Genomic DNA, 21,043 nt, shown 5'->3' on the forward strand with positions numbered 1-21,043 from the left:
CAGTGCCTTGTGTGTGTGTGTGTGTGTGTGTGTGTGTCTGTGTGCGTGCGTGCGTAATTGGGTGAATCCCGGAGTCTGTCTGTCTTGGATAAAGGTACTATATAAATGCACCATTTACTGCGTGTGAAACACTAAAGCAAAGGAAGCACTGCAGAAAGTGTTATGAATCTCTTGATCTCCAGTTTTCAGGTTAGAAATGAGATCAGTCCATCTGACCCCAAGATGACGTCTACTTCCAGTGGGAGGTGAGTAGAAACCAGAGGGTAGTCAGTGGGACCTGGACTTGGACGCTGACTTCACACCTCATCAGGCATGTTTGCTGGATGAGCTGCTCTGCCATGACACAACACAACCCCCCTCCCCCCAAAAAAGTACAAATTAGGTCAAACGTCGGTGACAGAGAAACTAGATAACGTTATGTGAGTAATAAAATATTTGAGTTGTGTTCGTTCTTGTTTTTCACCATTGATGTTGGGCCACAATGTGTTTGCGCTGCTGCATGCGAGGAGTCAGGACTGGCACCGTTGGTAACCATCTGCAACACACGTGTGTGGAAAAGGCAAGTGTATAACCTGACAGCTTCACGCATGGTTGGATTCCTCTTATATGTGGTATATGTCTGTGCAAGAGAGAGAGAGAGAGAGAGATGTCACACACGTAACTGTTACAGGTGAAAAGAGCTGCTGCTGTTGAGATCCAAAATGCAGTTATTCGTGGGTATTGCTGTTGAAGAACTGACAGAATATCTTTGGAGATACATTTTGACACGTGTTTATTATGCTCCTATCCATTTGTCTGTTTGCACTTGTTGTTATAGAGAAATTCTATCTGACTTCACAGGGAAAGTTGTTTGGTGCCAGTCAGTCATGCTTTATGTAATACCATTGGTGCACAGTGCAGTGTGCACACCATATATACAGTATCAGTGTTGGTGGATCATGCACTCTCAGTTCAAGTAAATGGAGGAACTGTTTTTGTTATAATCAAAAGAAATACAATATATGAAAGAAAGGAGATGCAATTATTCCTATGCTCTGCTCTGTTTCAAAATGTGATTTAATTTAATTGACCTCCAACAGTGCAACATGTATTATTATTATTAGAATTAGCTCCGGTGGTCAGCTCACCACCGGAGAGGTGGTCACCTCACCACCGAAAATCCAGACTATGAATAGTCATAGTCTCTTCTCTCTTGAATAGTTTTCATCTAGTTTTAGTCACATTTTAGTCACCTGGAATGTTTTAGTGTTTAGTCTAGTTTTGTCGACACGTGTCACGCTGTGACGTGCAGTGATCTTGTAGATCTGCTATTTTTTGCATGCAACCAAGTGTAAAATGACTTCTTCTCTTGTCCACTAGTCACATCCTATTGTCTAATTTGACGAAATTGTCAATATATTTAGTCTTAGTTTTAGTCAAGAACAAGGACGAACATTTTCTGTCATAGTCGACAAAATCAACACTGCAAATAACATGATTGCAATCAGTATGCAGTATTATTATCATCATATTTTGTTTGACTTTTTCTTACCAGGGACATTATCCAACCCAGCTTGGTCTCCTCCAAGCCACAGTATATGGTGTCTCTTGGATCTTGGGATGCAGTGCTTCTCAACAGCAAGCGTATCTATAGACATATAACGGTAGATGCCTCTTCCGGCTCTGGGGCGGATGCTGTCAAGAGAGGACAAGCCTTTCCCGAGATTCCTTGCAAAGCAATTAAGGCGGAATCTTTCCAAGCTTCCACGTGTGTCACAGAAGGAGAAGTTCGGTAGGCCAAGCAGAGGCACGACTCCCCCTTTCCCAGTGACACTTGCTTTGGCAATGTATACGTGTGTTTCCTCATGCCAGTAAGGCTCCCTTGGATTGAATTGTTATGTCCCGGAAAAGACGCGCTGTGATTGGCCAGTAGTCCCTTCCGCTTGACTTCCGCCCTTCGCTGCTAGGAAGTTCCTAGCTTGGCTGGAGACACGTCCAATGAACTGCAGCGGCCAATGAGGCATCTATTTGTTTGAGCGTATCCACCTGTTTCGACGGGAATGTACTGGGCCACCATGTGTGTGCTTCACTTCCTTCAGCCAGTGTTGCCATGTCGGCTTATTATAAGTGACCTTTGGCTTATTGTTTCTGTAAAGTCGCTTGTAAATATTGGTAGCTGCTGGTTGTGTTTTTTGGGCTTGTTTCTAAAGTGTACAGTAGTTGATTATTTGGGTTTGCTTCCTAATGTTGTTGAAACCAGGGGTTCCCACATGACAACGTCAATTGTCCACGGACATCCATCTGATATTTTGTGCCAGGGACCCCCATACAAGATTTGTGTTGATAAAATGTTTTAAAAAATATTCAAAATATTTTAATTTATTCTCAATATCACATCACAATAACAGATGTACAAGCGCACAACGTGTCGCTGTGAGCTTGTACTGTATATCTGCTATTTTCATTTGTGCTTGTTAGACCTGGCCGGCTTATGGGGCACTGGAAACAGGTCGAGTGAGATAAAGGGTGTTTTTTGTGTCTGTCTGTTCTAAAATTCAAAAGTCTCATCATAACCCATAGCCAGATTGAATGTAGAAATGCTCCTCCTGGGATCTAAGAACATCTTTCAGGCCATCATTCAGCTCGATCCACAGCTAGTTGCGCGTTCAAATCAACACTGGACCAAACAAAGCGAGTGCTAAGTTCTCTGGAACTTTCCTTGACTTGACCTCGTTCCAAACAGGATTCTCACTTATCCCGTGGTATCCCCATGCCGTGTATTATTCAGACTTCCACTAATTGCTGTCTTTCTTGCATTTTAAATCCCCTTTTCGCCATCTGTGTATTGTTCTCTGTAATTATTAATGTTCCTCCTTCCTCTTAGGAAGCTTGTCTGACGTCCCACCACACACTGCTGTGTTCTCCAAACATTATTTCTCCATTTATGCTGTTGCCGGAATTGTAAAAGCAGCGGCCTATCATACGTCCTAGAAAATGGAATTGAGAAAAGAGGAAAAAAAGGAAGGAAATTTCTCTTCAGACACTGATGAGCATCACCTCTGAAGCTGTACTCTTGCTAACTGTTGAGGGGTAGGCAGTGAAGTGCAGCATTGTATTTTTAAGGGCCTGTATAAAGGTTGAATGTTTGGTTTTAGTTCAATGTTTGTTTTAAAAACACCATTGACAATGAAGGGAAAATTAATGTTTGTTTCAAAAACGGCATTAACAATAAAGAGTTAGAATTCCCTCATTGATTATGTAAGATGATAAGAGCGCCCCTCACTTCACACAGGTGTGATGTTAACTGTTTAGGCATGCTGCGTGAATGTTACCTGACTTCACTCACCTGCAAAACACCCCCCCACCCCTCCTTTTAGATTCTCACACTCAAAAACTCTCACTCCCTCTTGCTTTATCTCTCTCTTTCTCTGATACACACACCATCTCAGAATCATACACACAGGCGTGCGCGCACACCGAGAGAAAAGCCCTCTGCGGCGGCAGCAAGAGAAGCTAAATAACTCACTCTGCCACACAATCGGTCCTGTGCCTCTCTGTCGGCACTGAATGCTTTATTCACCCACTTTTTTTCCCACCCCTTTCTTCCCTATTTCCTCCTCCTCTTTGGTACTGTCTCCCCCTAACTTCTTCTTCTTCTTCTTCTTCATAGCATCGTAACTCTACCAAAACAAGGCCAGCCAGCGGTGGTGAATTGCCTGACCTTTCCCATTGTGTGGTGCTAGTGTTGTGCTGTGTGGTCTGTGTGGAGCTGGTGCAGAGCAGACCATGCATCAAGAGAGAGGTTTGTTATTTTGGACACCTTGGTTTGGTGGGAATTGGACATCTTGTGTGTGTAGTTGTGTACGAGAAGACCTTCCACTGGATTGTTGTTCATGTCGGTTGATTTCCAACTTTGCACCAGACAGTGACACATCTATTCCATTATTGAGGAAGTGTGTCCGCTCGCTCAACTGGTTGTATTAGATCGCATTAAACAGGCAAAAGGGAGGGGAGGGGAAAAAAAGCTTTTCTTTTAGACACAATTTTACTGTACAAAATGTTTTATAGTTTTCACAAAATACATTTAGAAAGCTCCATTTTAAATAAAATTAAATTGAAATATTTAAGAGACAGCGACATTTTTTTATCTCAGAAGCATTGCTCAGACGTAAACCCAGTATACGTGTTCATGTTCTACGTACACATTGAAATAAAAACGCTTAACTCAAAAGAGCATGACAGATGATGCTAGAAAAACCCTCCCATGGTCTTTAATTATAAATAATGACTGCAGTCTAACGAACTCGAAGCCAATGTAATAGAACGGAACTTGTTTACAAAATTTTGCAACACAAGACTAATATCCTTAAAAAAAAACATTGTGTACTAGATGAAATACAAAGGCTTTGGTCTGTTTTACAATCAACAATGATTAATTCTGATATGTACTTGTAAACAACTGCCAAACACTTATGTTTAAAACTCTTGTCAAGCAATGTTTAATCATAATTATAGGAATTAAATATTTCTAGTTGCACATTTTTTTTTGACCATAGGACACTATAATACAACTATACCTAAGAGACAAATTGTACCTGACCCTAAAGAAATGTATTTTATGATGCATGAGACATTTATAGAATATTCTTGGGGGATATAAATGAAATCAACTTTTATTGGGAGAAATCCTTCTGGAAGATTTCTATAGGGAAGACAAGTACTTTACAATTTGACATAAACAAACTGGGTTATATCGATAAAGCAGTCTACCATTTACAGGCTACAGGCATTTCTCCTGCCCGTTTTCCACGCGTAGTGTTCTCCATGTTCATCTCTAAAGTCAATCCAGCCACCAAAGCAGGAGTCCAAGCATCGTTCCGCGTCCCACCATGTTTGCACACCTCTTACTTGTTGCCATTGGTCCGTGTCAAATAAGCCTCCTATAGCCCGTGCCTGGTTGGTTGACCTGCCCATGGAGGAGGGAGGGAGTCAGGGCCACAGCCTAAGTGGGTGGATCGAATTTGAACTTCCTCTGCTAATATCCATTATGAAGGGTTGAGACGAATAAATAGTTGGGGTTTATTTTGACTGTTTCAGTCTTCCCTCCAGCTTTTCCTCCTCTTAAATGATATGCAACAGCGTCCAAAGACCATGCAACTGTCTGGTAGAAAGTCTCGATATAAGCAGATTAAAACGATAGTCATGGCATCTCTCAGGTTCTTCTCTCAAATATACGCAAGATCAGCGTGGGTTTCTAGTGGTCCGTCTATCAGTACTTGATCTTGATTTGTCATATTAACATACAAATGGCCATTTACAAACACACCAGAGAAAAAAAGGAAACAATGACTGAAGTTTGAAATAGAAAAAAAAAATGTAAGTTTTTGTTCCATAAAAATGTAACACCGCGCACTTTACAGAGGTCCTTTTTTTCTGTCTTTCCATTGTTGTTCTCTCTCTCTCTCCCAAGTCCTCATGTTGAATGTGCCTAGAACTACACAGGCAGCTCACAGTCCCATCATCGCAAAAAACAAAGCCCAGATGATGTCCCCAAGGCTCTGCCAGAGTGTCTCCTGTCCCCTTCTCTGCTCTGCTGTCTTGTGTATGTGTGAGGAACACTGTCTGTCGGGAGGGAGGAGGGCGGTCATGGAGTGGGCAGTTACAGGGTGAAGTAGCTCTTCTCTCTACTGTAGTCTTGACCAGTACTGAGACATGTCAGGCTCGCCCCCTGGGACTTGGACAGGGACAGACACTCCAGGAGATATGAGTCCTGCACACAGATATAGGAAGGAAAGAAACATCAGTAAAACATCCAATCTGAGAGTCAACAGTACATTCTAAATCAAATGCGTCGTGCGCATGCTGTGCACATTTACTGTGACAGCTTTTGCTATAGTTAGCCTTACAGCATAGTTAAAAGTGTTGCAAATCAGCAGAGGAGCGTACAAGGCGTAATGAGTCACAATGCTCTCCATATGGGTACACAGAAATATATGCCAGCGAGCTCAATAAATTGAGGCTTCGGCAATGGCATTTAAACGGATAGAGGACAAGCGCAAATGAATCAAATTAATTAGCAATTTAGCACAGAGGAAATGCAGCTATGCATGATTAACTCTTCATGAGTATAACCAGTATATATGGCCCTCAGTATAACAGCATTCTAATGGGATGGAACTAAACTATGGGCTGGAGTTGTTGGCTTGACATGATGGCATTGAGCAGAAATGAAATTAGCGTCTTTCGTGCAATTTGAGAAAGAAAATGGAATGGATTGTGATATTGACCCTCAGATATTTAACCAGTTTTTCAAATAGAGGGAATGTGAGCATGGTTATGTAGTACCCCCTAATTACGTGAAAGGTGGCAGATATGTATCTATCTGTAAATCAGAGTGTGCTATTTATTTTTCCTATAATTTTTTCATTAATTATTTCCAACCAAGGTTGCTTCACAGTTCACAACTTTCTGCCTACCTGTTGAGGTGGTACCAGAAGTTGTCATTGATTGGCTGTTCATATGTGCCTGCATATGAGGGGGCGTGTATGTGTCGTAGCTCCGCCCATTCACAGGCGGACTGGTAGGCAGCATGCAGGAATAGGAGGAGGTCTGGCTGGGCTATAATGGACGAGGAGAGAACGTTTCATTAGCCAGGAGGGTGGGAAAATAATTCAGATGATTTACTTAAGTAAGAAGTACCAATGCTGCAATATAGAACTGCTCCGTTACAAGTGAAAGTCCGGAATTCAAAATGTAGCCTACTAAATATTGGCATCAAAATGTACTTCAAGTACCGAAAGTAGGCCTACTCATTATGCAGAATGGCTCATTTCAAAAAGTATAAAAGTATTTTTTAAATAGCTGATCTACAGGGTACACATAATCTTTGATTAGAATTGGACGGAATGATTTAGATCAAGAGTTACCGGTATTCACGTTTTAAGATTTTCGATCTCGTCGGCTAGAATGGGAGGGAACATTTTCGATGACGTCCCACAGGCTGGGAGCGTCTGTTGCACAACATTCGATGTTGCGCAACAGACGCTCCCAGCCTGTGGAGCGATGCGATCGGTTTTGATATCAATAATCTCCGTCCTATTAATCAATCTCCGTCCAGGGCATCACACGTAATTAATTAATAGGACAGAGACCTCCGTCCAGGGCCCTTAAACTGTTAATGTATGTTTCGTAATAATAGTCGATAGCCGAAAGTTTAGGCTACAATATTTGCCTCTGAGATGTAGTGGAGTCGAAGTAAAAGTATTGGAAATTGGAAATACTCAATTAAAGTACACATACCCTCAAAATTGTACTTAAGTGTACAGTACTTAAGTAAATGTACTTGGTGAACAGTTTTTCACACATCAATACAATTGAACACCCTTTACGTCTGTGTGTTGGTTTAAAAACAATATTGAACCAATGGAAAGTATTAAAAGGTGCTTCGGCGATAACCTCCTAACGCCATTGGATTCTCAACTATGCCTATACATAATGAAGTGACAGCCTATAAGATTTAATTTGAAGATTAGCCTATATGCTCCTTGTAGCCTACTTTGCAGATTTTTTTTTAAAACATCTCATTTCATCCCTTCCTAACATCTTAAAAGGAAATATCCGTAGGCTAACAAAGTCACTTTCCTAAAGCTAATACTGAAGGTCACAGGTCAGCACTTACTTGCATAGGTATGTTGTTGCCCATCGTGAAGCTGGGCATTGGGGGCAGCGCACTGTAGGTGTTTGTGAGTGCTGTGTCTGGTCTACCCAGCATTGACCCCGAGGAGAAAGACACTAAGGAAGAGGGAGATAGAAACAGTAACCCATTAAAATCTGCTGAAATCATTGCATTCCACCGGGGCAGGAGACCGTTTGATTATAGCGTTAATTGGTTGCATGCGCAAAGTGACGCCTTTCTTGACAGATTGATAGGCCTGGACAGAAATGTAGCTCTGGTGATTGGCATATATATGGAAGGAGTTTTAGCTCTGCCTCTGCTGTTGTGCCGTGGTGGCGTGATTCGTTAATTAAGCATGAATCAAATGAAAAGGTCTGCTCAATCGACCGTTTGTGTGCATAAGACATCAATAGAGACTTCCATGCTGCATCTTTATGTAACTTGGATGCTCCCAACAAGCTGTGGTGAAATATGCATTTTGATTATTTTACTTAGAACAAAAAAAATAGCAATACCATGTAGAAATATGTAGCCTTAATAGGTAAAAGTCCAGCATTCAACATTTTAATTGAGTAAAAAAATAAGTATTGTAATCAAACAGTATAGACTACCAAACATATAAAAGTACTCATTGTGCAGAATGGCCCATCTTACTGGTTTGCAAGTAACCTATACCTAATGCACAATGTTTTAACGTTTAGCTAATGGTTGCAGGTGGGTCTTATTGTAATGGGTGTGCTATACTTTAATAGCCAATAATCAGTTATTGTACGCTTTATATTATAAATATCATCTGTGTCTGCAAAGTAACTATCTGACAAATCTTGTATAGGTGCTTTAATGCTTTTATCTTATGCATTATTATAAACCTGGGTGATTAGTTTCCCTTTTTTTTTTTTTACTGGCAGGTTTTAATTCACCCGGGTTTAGTGATAGAAAACATCCCAAAACAACAGGGTGTGGTGAGTGGTGGTACAGTAGGTGAGCTGTGGTCTATGTGGGAAGGGAAGGGGCCTACCATAGTCATACATACCCGGCGTGGTGGGCTGTGGAATGGCCTGGTAGACGCTGGTGCTGAAGCTACTGCTGATGGGGATGTGACTGGAGGAGTTGTTGGCCTGACGACGTTGGTTTCGCAGTTTCTCCTCTCGCCTCCATTTCGCTCTTCTGTTTGAGAACCATACCTGCATATACATACTTACGATTAGTTTCCACTGAGAGCCTTTTATTTACACGTAGTCGGCTATAGGCTAGGCTACACCTGCCCGTTGAAGCGGGAGGGAGAATTGGTATAGTTGTAAAGTTTGCAATCAGTCGCACTCACTTGTATTCTTGCTTCAGGCAGATCTATTTTGGCTGCTAGTCTCTCCCGTGCGAAAACATCAGGATAATGAGTTCTTTCAAATTCTGTAAAAAATACAAAATTATTTGTTAAATCACTATATGATTCGGCTATATATGATACATGCCTGTATGCGCATACTAGAGAACTAGCCTATGAGCCTTTCTGAGGCTAGGTTATACAATGGCCTTAAAACGCATATATTTTTCATAGTCCATTCCCACCTTTTTCCAGCGCTTCAATTTGCTCCTGAGTGAAGGACGTGCGATTTCTCTGTAGTTTTCTTTTCAACTGAAGTCGCATTTGTGTCTCATCCGAATCTTCCCCATTTGAGCTGATGGAGTTTGTGTTTTCGCCTGCACCGTCTTGAGGTTGACAGCCATCTGCAAAATGGGGGGGAGGGAGAAACAGCGCCATTAAATTAAAATATCGGATACATTTAATTAGGATAATTAATTGATTGATTCATTAATTGTTCGTGTTCAATTAACCTATCGCAAATTGAATGCACCGCAATGCAACACAATTACTGAGATAAATAACCTACCATGGTTGGTTTAATTAAAAAAATCTAATGTCTCAAGACCATAGAGAATTCCATGCATAAGTTATTCAGATACAATATTGAAAGGGAGGTATTTTGCAGTTGGACTGTTTATAAAATATTGTGGGAAAAACAGCTTCGCTAAGGCTAAAGAGCAGCAGCAGCGCAAACTTATCACTACTCCCAACAATAGCGTATGTTCTCTCAAAAGGCGAAATGTGACAAGAAGATGTGGCGAGCCTCCTTTCAGAGGGCCTATGAAATGTATTAAACCCCCAAACGCTCTAGTCTAGCTCCCCCTTTTAAAGCAGAGCAATGCGTCAATGGCCCGGTCCCATATGGGCGTTGGTAGAGCTATTGAGTTGACCACCAAACTTTTTGAATGGAAAAGAAGACGCTTTTCACAACGATACAATACCGTGGAGGAGTATAGGGAAACCATTAAACTGTGGATGGACACAGCGAGGGACGAGGGCAGTATTGCCATATTGTGTGAGAGAAACAAGCAACCATGGGTCTATGAAAACAAGCCCATAAGAAGCGACCGGGCTATATATATTTGAAAATGTAGCAGATCTACAAGCTTGCAAGTTGCAACCGTCGCATCATTTTCAATAATTAAAAAATAATAATTCTGGAATATATTTTTTTAACATTTTTTCAACACAAATAGTGTCCCTGCATGCCATAACATATTTTCAGATGTGGGTCTGCAGACAAATAGGCCTAATTATTTTTGGGTTCCTTGACATGAAATGAATCAAACAACATTATGAAAAAGCCCAAAATAAGCAACTTCATGTTAGAAACAACAAGCAACCCCGCGGCAACTAGGCCTACCAATATTTACAAGCAAGTTTACGGAAAACAAGCAGAAAGTCGCTTATAATAAGCGGACATGGCAACACTGGAGCAGAGACCATCAGCGAACCCTCCGTGGGCATAATATATAGGAGGGGGGGCAGTGCACTATTGGAGGAGGAGAGAATGACAAAAGGATTCTCTCTCTCTCTCGGCGCGCAGGGCAGGGCAGGGCTATAGTGCTCTGGTCATTGTGTGCACTACGAGGATCCCCATCCAGTCAACAGAGCGCTTTAGAGTCGCAGTGTGTTAACCTCTTATCCACTAGCATCATTAATCACGTCCCCCGGCCAGCTACACGCCACTCAGGATCCACTGTTCTTCAATTGGAAACAAATGAGTGAGGAGAGGAGAGAGCATGCATACATGCAACCCCCTGAACAAGCGAAAATAAGGCCAATCTATTCACTGCGGCCTCCTGGTTGTGAGGTCCGCGGTGTAGTGCATGCCTTCAGTTCTGCAGCTAGAGAGAGAGGGCGAGGCTTATCAGACTAATGTCTGTCCTGTTGTTGTGGTTGGACATCATTATCATCACGGCGAGAAGTTAATGTGAAATTAAGCAGGGGGTGAGCGTTGATAGTCAAAGGAATGGTTCATGCGATCATATTTGACTGCATGCGGTGTTTTGAAATGCAGAAGAGTTTTTTGTATTTCTTTCTTTCAACATTTGTATTTAAACGTAATTAATTATACAAAATATTATATATCTAGATAATTTCCAAGATAGCTAAGAAACATTTGATTAAATAATATTTGACAATTTTCCCTATAGTCCTTTAATGTCGCCAATAATAATATGCAAATTGTTGAGAATACAGCCTGCTATTGCATTGTCAATGCTAGGTTTTAAAAAATTCAGTTATTGCATTTAGGGAAACGGGGGAAAAAATACTAGACTATAAATAATCTGCTGCCAAGTAAAGTTAACCAATGGCATGTATGAACGCTGGCTGCCTGCACGCCATTTCTTTTTTTCTCCACTATGGATAGGCCTATAATCCATAAAAAGGAGAGAATGTGCAGCCTATTATTCGGTCTGCAGACCCACTGACGCTAGGTTGGGATTTGTTTTCTTTATAAAAGCGCTGGGAAATAAACTCATTCTTTAGTATCACGATGTGTCTCAGTCAGTGAGGCGGAAAAGCAGCAAAGAGAGATACCGAACCAATTGCGGCACCTTTCAGCTGCACAGACCGGATCAAAACACTCTTGAGAAACCGCTTAAAACTGAAAGAGAAAGTGAGAGACTAAATCCTATAGACGGGATTTAGTGTGCCATATAGCCGAGGAATACTAGAGAAAGAAAGAGATAAAAGACTCAAATCGGTGGAGTTTTTTTTATTCTTTCCTTTCTCGATAGAGTTGTCTTCTTTGGGGCCATTTATATATGCTTGCTTACTTAGTTGTTGGCGGATGGAAAACATATTGTTCCTCCCTTGAGACTATAGTGGACTCGACTAAATGCTAATTTAATTAAAAATGTGCTAATTTAATTAAAAACAAAACAGGCAAATTGTAACTTATATATAGTTACATATAGTCTAATAGGCTAATAATCATTAATTTAATAATAACAACAAATCCATATATAGTGTTTATTATGATTATTATATTTAATTACAAAACGATAGTAATGTTTAATAATTGAAATTGTCTAATGGAGATTACACCTATTAAGTGATTGCAAAATTATAGTAAATATTTTATTATCATAATAATAATATTAACATGACCCTGTCCGCTTCACTGCTTGCTAATAACAACAGCTCCACGTGTCATCAAACAAATGCAAAGCCATTATTGTCATGTGAATTGCAGGCAGCGCTCCCCCCCCCCCCCCCCCCCCTGACAAAAATATGGTCTAATGCTTCCTTCCTTATAATGCTTGTTTAATGAAAGGCTATCAGTGGCACAGCAACGCCACACATACAGGTGGAGTTCTTAAACCAACTCAGCTTATTTGGTCAGTATACACAGTAAAATCCTCAGTGTCAATTTATCCATCATTAACTCCCGACAGTGTAGCCAAATTGACCTTATAAGCGCCCATTTGGTTGCCAGATAAGGTGTCTCATGCATGGTGTATAGGCCTATAACATAGCAGCTCCGCCATGCATCTCTCCACACTCCTGAATGTTGTCACAATGAGAGACAAAGCTTTCGCTAATGAGCAATTACACATACTGTTCCCATAGCCAATCATGGCGTGTGAAGGGGAAAAAAAACTTTCCTTTGTACTAATAATCCCGCACACCGTTCGTTCAGCACCATTCCATTCCCCCAGCATGCATGGAGGAGAGCAACAAGGACTATGCGGGCTATTGCATGGACAACCTCTGCCTGAAAGGACAAGCCGTTGTCACGCACATCCCTGTCTGGGACAGAGGAGGTATTCAGAGTGCACATGCATCATCATGGCCTATATATATATATATGGCAGCCATCCTCTAATCGACTATAGTCTTAATTGGGGATTTTGTCCAGCTAGGCCATCAAAGCGTGCCAATACAACACATTCCTGTAAAAAAAGAAGAAAAAAATGCAGTGCACCATGTTGCACCAGAAGCTATATTCAACACACCACCAGAAATTAATCCAGCCGCATATAGCCTATACATCTGTTTTGCTGTATAGGATAAATATGCATGCTGTGATTGTATATGTTTTAATTGTTTTTTTGTTTGTTTTTTACACACCTGACTTGATCTGTCAGAGATCTATATCATTACATTAAGTCTGAGAAAATAATAAATAAGGTTGCAATAATACATAATATAAAATCCATAATAAATAAAATCCAGGGTGCGCATTATTGTTGCTCCCAGGCAGCTGCATGCAGCATTGCATTATATAGTTCTATAGCATGTGATAACTGATAATGAGGCTCACCTTGGTTGGGCTGCCCTGGCACCGATGTCCCGGGGTACCAGCCGGGGCGGGTCCCCCAAGTTCCTGTCTGACCGTTGAGCATTCTCAGCTTGTCATACATGCCATCTGCGCCCATCTGTTGCTTTTCACTAGCCAGGTTGCGGAGGACTCTGTTTATCGATGACACCTGAATGACAAACGAAATGATAAGAATGGAATTAGATTAATTTGTCATGCTGTACAGCACACACTAAGTGTGTATAGGTATGCAACCTTTCAGTGACACAGACATCCATGTGATGTGTTATGTATGCACAGGTGCACATGCACATGCATGCACACATAGACACAAATGCACCGTGAGTGAGGAGTTGCATGAGAAACACACAAGCTCCCCGACTCCCGAGGCTATATGTTATAACTTGTGTTTGGATGGTGCACATATGCCACAGTGGGTGCATGTAGGCTACAACTCCACACTATATCCAATGCAGTGGATGTAATAAGACTGAATGGTTGGTTGCCCATCATCTTTTCCTCCACCGCATGAGAAAAAGTCATTTCATGTGTAAAATTAAATCATGCACGGCAACTTACGGACAGTGTGGTACAACTTACACTTACACTGGGTATGTTGTCGTTGGTGCAGACCCCCTCCGACAGGAGCCTGTCACGGATCTCCCACGCGAAGATAGACGGGCACTCCCGCTTGTACTGAGCGATTTTCCCGACCACCTCTGGAGTGGCCACCCTCGGCTTGCTGCCGCCTATCGCCCTCGGTCTTATTGAGCCAGTTTCATAGTATCTGCCGAGGATTTTGCTCACGCAGCCATTGGACACCTGGATAGAAAACAAACGACACAATTCACATACATTATTTAGGACTATTTGCGAAAAATGTGAGATAGCTCAAACAATTATAAGCTTACGTTTTCATTGTCCAGCACTTGGACTTTTGCATCATCATGGGTCTATAAACACAGAAAATATGCCTTGAATGGTATATTAGGCCAAAAGTTGTATATCAGATCGATATACTAAAAATATATACTTTTATATAAAAATGGAAAGTGGAATTGTCTGCTATAAATAAATATGTTGGCTTTCCAAAGGCGATCAGCATTATCCTTATGGAGCATATGCTATTAATAAAAAAACAATAACATGGCATAATTGAATAATATGAGTTTAAATAACCATCTTTCAAGTGAAACTAGTATTGATTAATTAAATCGTATAGCCTATATATCCGCGGTAAAATAAATTGGTCTCACCTGCAGAATCCTGGAGATATCACACGGCCGCGCTCCACTATGAGCCAGCTCCACTATCTTCTGCCTTGTGGAGTCTGGTAATGGTCTACCGTTTACAAACACTCCTCCAAGCTGGTTCACACCACTATGGCCTGGGTGAATGAACACAGAACCACACATTACATTACAGAGTCTACAAACCACCATAGAGCAAATTATGTTTCTTGTAACGGTGAATCAAATGGCATTAAAGCTTTCGACACAAACGAGTTTAATTAGAGGAATTCATTGTCTATATATAGGTTGAAATGACAAAACATGTAGTGATCCAATTATCTAACATTGTTAGTCTCGTTCGGAGCACCCCAACTCAACATAATAATTGCAGTAATTTAATAACGCATGCAGAACAGCGTCGGCTATTATCGCGTTTCAGCAGCTTCAAATTACCGTATAACTGGACCAAAACATATAGGCTATAATAACTAATGAAATCAACTATACAAATCGCACAAAACTTGTCTTATATATTTCAGTCGCGAGAAAATGCTTCAAACCTCAACAAAACTACAAAGCTTCAGCTTTTAAAACATACCGTTTAGCCCTTCACACATTTGCGCATAATAACCAGGACAGTGTGTAAACTATCCTAAAATAGGAATCACGCGTCATCAAGACAGGTGCATTTAAAAAAAAAAAAAAAAAAAAAAAAAAAGATGCTCTGTAGAGAGCTATTGTCTTAATAATATAACATTTTTGAACGAGTCTGTATAAAGTAAATCGTATTTATAAAGTCGTCTCTGTTCTGTTCTATTATATATAGGCTATATATCTCAGCCTGCAAACCTGAATAAGCCAAAAGGGAGAGCCGACTCCCCGCAGAGTGGCCGAGCCGCGCTCCGTGCCTCCGCTATGCCTGCTTCCCCCGCGCTGCCGCCCGGCGCATTGACTGACTCCGGGAGCAGAGGCTCCTTAGCCATAAATAAGCTCCAAATATAGAAGAGGGGGTAAAATATGATGAGCCCTGCCTGACATTTGTCTTTAAAATAAAGCTAGCTGCACGTCAAAGTTTGAGCTTAATTTCTGGAAATAGGCGGAAGTCGCCTCGGATCATGCATGGGAGGCTAATTGAAAAGATCAGTTGGAGCACTTGTGGCAGGCATGTCACTTTATGACACCGCTCCGCTTTTGAAAATCGCATCGTCACGACAAATAGTAGCATGATAAAACGACCCTTTCTGTCCGCATTTGGATATCACTCAGACAAAATTGGACGCTACTCGTTTACCCTTCGAGCGGTAGACTTCGTTTTGAGGTGGCCAGGGGGGCTACGCGCGGTCACAGAAGCGAGGGCGCGCCCGGATTCTTAACATATTAAACCTGACATGCCCGTCCCCCCCACCCCCCTCTCTCGTTTGTATTTGACAACAATGCTCACAGCCACTATAAATCCTGTTGTGTGCAATCGCTATGCTGTCTGTGCCATGGGAATATGTTTTAGACTTATGCTTTATACAGGGGTTATTATAGGCCTATACTTAATCATGTATTTATAAATAAACAGTTAGGCCTGTCACTGTGCTCGGAAACCGTATAGTTGTTTTGAGCGAAACATAAATCTGTTAAACAGAATTACGCATCTCTTTGGCCACTATGTGTAATAATCCTCCAACGTGGATCTGATTAATAGCAAATCCATTATCATCCCTTGCTTTCGGTCTTTGGTAATTCCAGGATTAAGTGGAATTAATAGACTTCTTACACCGAAATTGGCCTATACCCGCATTAAGCAGTCATGCTTTGTGGGTTTTTCCATGGCTGCTTCATCACCTCTGATTTATAACTGTCATATAAATCCACTGGATCGATAAAGCCGTCAGATAAGGACGTCACATTAAATAGCAAACTCTCCTAAGGTTAAGTCTTAATCATGGCACACAATTCCCCAAAGTGCTCATGAGTCGATCTCGCCCGCTGGCGCTGATTATGCGCCTTGTATTCTATTGCAAGTCGACTAATAGGAAAACATATGGTGTCAATTTGGACGCTCCCCACCATATACACCCAGGAGTTATTAGCACAAAAGCCACCGGGGCCGTGCGCGACCTTTAGACAACCCAAAGGGCCGGGCCGGGCCCAATGATATCTCCTCGACAATTCGCATGCAGACAGACATCACACGCCAAAGCCAGGAGAGCATCCCATTAACATCAATCCGCAGCAAAGCAGGAGCAGAGGGTGTTGTTCGCAGCTTTGATAAGGCCTCATCATCATCTCAATAAAAGACAACTGGGCAGGCAAACGTTCTCTGTGATTGCGTAATCAAAGCATAGTGCGCTATATAGCCTGGTGAAAGGATGGATGCGCACAATTAAGTCCGCCTGCTGTCCAAAATATTGTTGCGTATTTGTCGGGTGAATAAAATATCCATTAATATATATATATATATATATATATATATATATATATATATATATATATATATATATATATATATATATATATAAACAGTCATAACTTGTCATATGGGTTTTAAACAGTATAGGCTATAAATACTTCATTTCGCACAGGTTACAGCACAGACACGTCATCAAGGTGAGGAGAATTATATAAGAGGAAATCATTCCACACACCTTCATCACAGATGTCATACACCTCTTGTCCAGCAGCAAGAGAGAAAATGTTTCATGTTTAACTTTTTTGCTTTAATACGCCAACAAGACATTAGAAAACTCAGGGCTATATACTTTAATTAAACATATGAGGCCTATATGAAAATGAAACCGCTTCAACGGTATATGTTTTCTCCCTTAAGGCACCCACGACAATGTGGTTCTTATTCAGTCATATATAGTGTGGCCTACTGTGTATGAGTATCTTCCTTTTAGTTCCTGCTATGTCTTCCCACGAAGAATATGGGCTAATCTACATAAGACATTATTGCTATTCCTCATGTTTCATGCAAGGCCCTTCTCTATGCAGCTAATCTTGTATGCAGCCTGGCAGTCAGCTCTAACGCTAATGCATACGGCTGTGCAATTATTTAATACCAACTCAAGCAGAAACAAAAATCTCCCTTTCAACCCAGCCCCCTCTATTCTCTCTCTCTCTCTCTCTCTCTCTCTCTCTCTCTCTCTCTCTCTCTCTCTCTCTCTCTCTCTCTCTCTCTCTCTCTCTCTCTCTCTCTCTCTCTCTCTCTCTCTCTCTCTCTCTCTCTCTCTCTCTCTCTCAAACAAGACACATGATTAACTTGTTCAATAATAACTAGCCTACATACAACCTACAACAGCAATGAAACGGCCATCAAACAACTGAGGAAATGTGATATAATCGCCTTCTCAGAGTGATGTAAATACACAAATTTTTTCAAGAGAAAAAAACAATCTATCGCATAGATTATTAGATTATTGTGCTATACTATTCATAATGTCAGTGGGTGTTGGTTTCATGCAATTTTAGAATGTGCGGTTGTTATCAAACATTTAAAAGTGAAATATCATGTAAAACAACTTACTGTTCTGCATCATTGAGGCAACGCCAGACTCCCACGCGGCTTGGTTGTGGTATTCTATAAGCATCACAAGGAAATAACAAAGTGGTTAGCAAAAAATAATAAACCTATAATAGCTACAGTATAACGTTGTTGTTGTTGTTGTTTTTGTTTTGTTCTGTTGTTTTTTTGTATTATTTGCAACATTGACAAATAATTCTCATCTCCTTTCATTTAATTTCCGGATAGTCTGGTGTTTATATTGCCTTTAGAAAAAAAATCAATTTCACACAAGAGTTATATCCTATAGTGTGTATGCATTTTAATATATTAAACTTGCCTGTAAACAGAGTTGACTGTCCACTTAAAACAATTTTGTCAATCATCTGCCGTTTTCACTACTTAATGTCTCCCTAGGACAAAGCAAAACAATATATTAGTACAGCCACAGCTATACTGACGTCTGCGCCCTACATTTAGAATTGTATTAAATGTTGCTGCCAAATTAGTAAATTAAAATTGACATGACATGGGAGAACTATTTTTATCTTGGTTATAAGGGAGGGCTGCTTCCGGAAACCAAAACAAAACCTATAAGGCCTATTCTATTGCTTTTTCGCCATTTCCTACGTTTCTCTCTCCTATATCATAAAAAGCCTTCAGCACAGCGACAGACCAATTAATATTTCTAGCAAGAGGTTTATGATTTTCTTTTCTTACCCATTACCCTCCTCTTGTGGACCCTATCGTCTAAAGTGTACAGTGACACACGCTGTCTAGCTCGCCTCAGTGCTCTGCAAAAGTCCTAAAGCGGGAGGGGGTAGAAAGCTGGTGTACAAAGCCTGCTGGACTCCAACAATACACCCCTTTCTGTCCTCCATCCATACCCCCAAACCCGGGGCGAATACTCGGCCCTCCGCGACTAGCAACACAGCTTCCCACTAAACGAACCAACAAGTTCAGAATACAAAGAGAGCCGAAGGCATGCACCCACCCACCCCAAACCCCCTCCGGGAACATACACACACCTCAGTGTCACCACCACAGACGACCGTGACCTCGGTCGGCGCTACTGTTGTGCGTGTGAATGTGTTTTTTTTGTTTTTGTTTGGCAGTGTTTTTTTTTTCCAGGAGAAATGAAAAAGTAATTTCTTCTCGTTATAAATATTTGGTAGTTTATATATTGTGTTTGCTGGTTGCGGGGTTGTTAGGCGGTTTTAAAAGACACAACAGCCCAGTAGGGCGCTCAATTGGAAAAGACAAACGCAATAAAGAAAGCTATTGAATGGGGACAGCTAAAAAGGGGGCCAGGGCCAGGGAAGGAACCACCAAGCACCGTCTGAAGTTTCATTTTCTCCCTCTCTACCAAAGTAGTAGGCTAGTGTTGTGTGCAGTGCCGGGTAGCGGTACTGGCTGGCTATAGTCTGCATGTAGACAGAGCCATTTTGCTATCACATTGCATTTGAAGGCCTTGCTTTACTAATAAAGGCGCTATACGGCATTCAGTCATTAATCAAAATCAGATTCCTTCACACTGGCCCATGCACCACCAATGGTATGGTAATTGCCCACGTTATAAGTTATTTAGCATAGTCCTATACGACTATAGTTCATCCTATATGATTCCTAATGAATCAATTTATTTGTGTTTATATGCCAAACACAACATACTTCAACACGACATCCGTTATCTTAGCGCCATAGAGTTATATATAGGTTAGCTGCACATCTTCTTTTCAGAAAGGGGAGTCGGCGGTTTACAGCTTTTAGTGTAGGATATTATAGGGCCCTGAAGTTAATCATTTATTTAAAGTCAAAAGCTCAAACGTTGCCTGTTGTTTAGGTCTAATCTGCATCTCTTTTCCTTTAGTAATCCGACAAAACAATGCCTTCTTAATTCAACATGTTTATTCTGATCCCACGTTCATAACATTCAAATGCATAATTGGTTTTCTCATAGGGAATATTTGATAGTTTTTATACATTTTCTCCTTTTTAATATATTACAGATAACTAAGTATGCCACGTAGACAAGTATTTAAAACAAACACTAAATATCATATAATTTGTATCCTATTATATAATTTGATTTGCATATTTTTTGTAGACTATATAATTGTCTTAACTGTGCGTGCATGCTATATTTACACTTTTTCACAGTTTCACAAAATAAGCCTATTATATTTCTGACAAAATAAGCGACTAGAAATGCAGCAATAAACTATATGCATATTATGTATATGTAATAACACTGGGATGTATGAATCATATAGTGTCCAATGTTATGTTGCTTTTCTCATATCTTAGTCTATAGCCTATTCTGCACTTTAATAGCCTATATTCGCTTATATAATGTCCCTATGAAATATTATTAAAAGAATGCAGGAAACACATAATTCAGTTTTCTTTGACACACATAAAGCTAGAAGGGTCTCCCCCGAGTGAGTCTTTTTTTTTTATTTTTTTTTAGAAGGCGCATGGGTGACTCGCCTGCATGAATCAAGCTGACACCTTTCCTCAACGGGTCAGTGCGCCCCATTCTCCACGATGATCACTGTCCCTGGCCTAACGTGACTTTTTACTCTTTGCTGTCATAAATAAAGCGGTAAGCTAGCTATAGCCTATCCGTAGGCCTAAACACAACAACAAAAACCGAGCACATAAAATAGACAGCTAAGTTAAAGGCTATAGTTCGCACGTCCGAGAGAAAATAGCCTGCAAACTCCAACAGACAACAGTTTTATATAGGCTATACACACAACCTCTACACACCTGTGCTTGAACCCCCGAGTCAATGTATAATAATAATAATAATAATAATAATAATAATAATAATAATAATAATAATAATAATAATAATAATAATAATAATAATAATAATAATAAATAATGTTAAGTGTGATTTGTGTAATTTTATTTTATTTTAATAATTATGCCCTACATTTATAGCTGTTTTTAGCTGTAGCTATCAATTTTTTTATGTTAGTTCAAGGATCTCACCTTTTTGGGGCATCCTGCGTCGCTGTCAAAG

General features: G+C 40.6%; 1 protein-coding gene across 2 annotated transcripts; it reads right to left on the minus strand.

Moving 5' to 3' along the window:
- Positions 1-5,663: 5,663 nt before the first annotated feature.
- On the minus strand, positions 5,664-21,025 carry pax6b (paired box 6b; the record flags this gene model as incomplete). Of its 2 annotated transcripts, XM_080770407.1 has the most annotated exons (12): positions 5,664-5,749; positions 6,456-6,597; positions 7,658-7,770; positions 8,688-8,838; positions 8,979-9,061; positions 9,221-9,379; positions 13,291-13,456; positions 13,894-14,109; positions 14,199-14,240; positions 14,544-14,674; positions 18,037-18,090; positions 21,013-21,025. In XM_080770407.1, 12 exons carry the CDS (start codon positions 21,023-21,025, stop codon positions 5,664-5,666), a joined length of 1,356 nt encoding a protein of 451 aa, XP_080626533.1. The 2 variants fall into 2 exon arrangements, with proteins under 2 accessions (XP_080626533.1, XP_080626534.1); XM_080770408.1 differs by lacking the exon at positions 14,199-14,240.
- Between the last annotated feature and the right edge of the window lie 18 nt (positions 21,026-21,043).

This window comes from Protomyctophum bolini (assembly GCF_963924005.1).
Source record: "Protomyctophum bolini genome assembly, chromosome: 1".
In the NCBI taxonomy this organism is placed as follows: Eukaryota; Metazoa; Chordata; class Actinopteri; order Myctophiformes; family Myctophidae; genus Protomyctophum; species Protomyctophum bolini.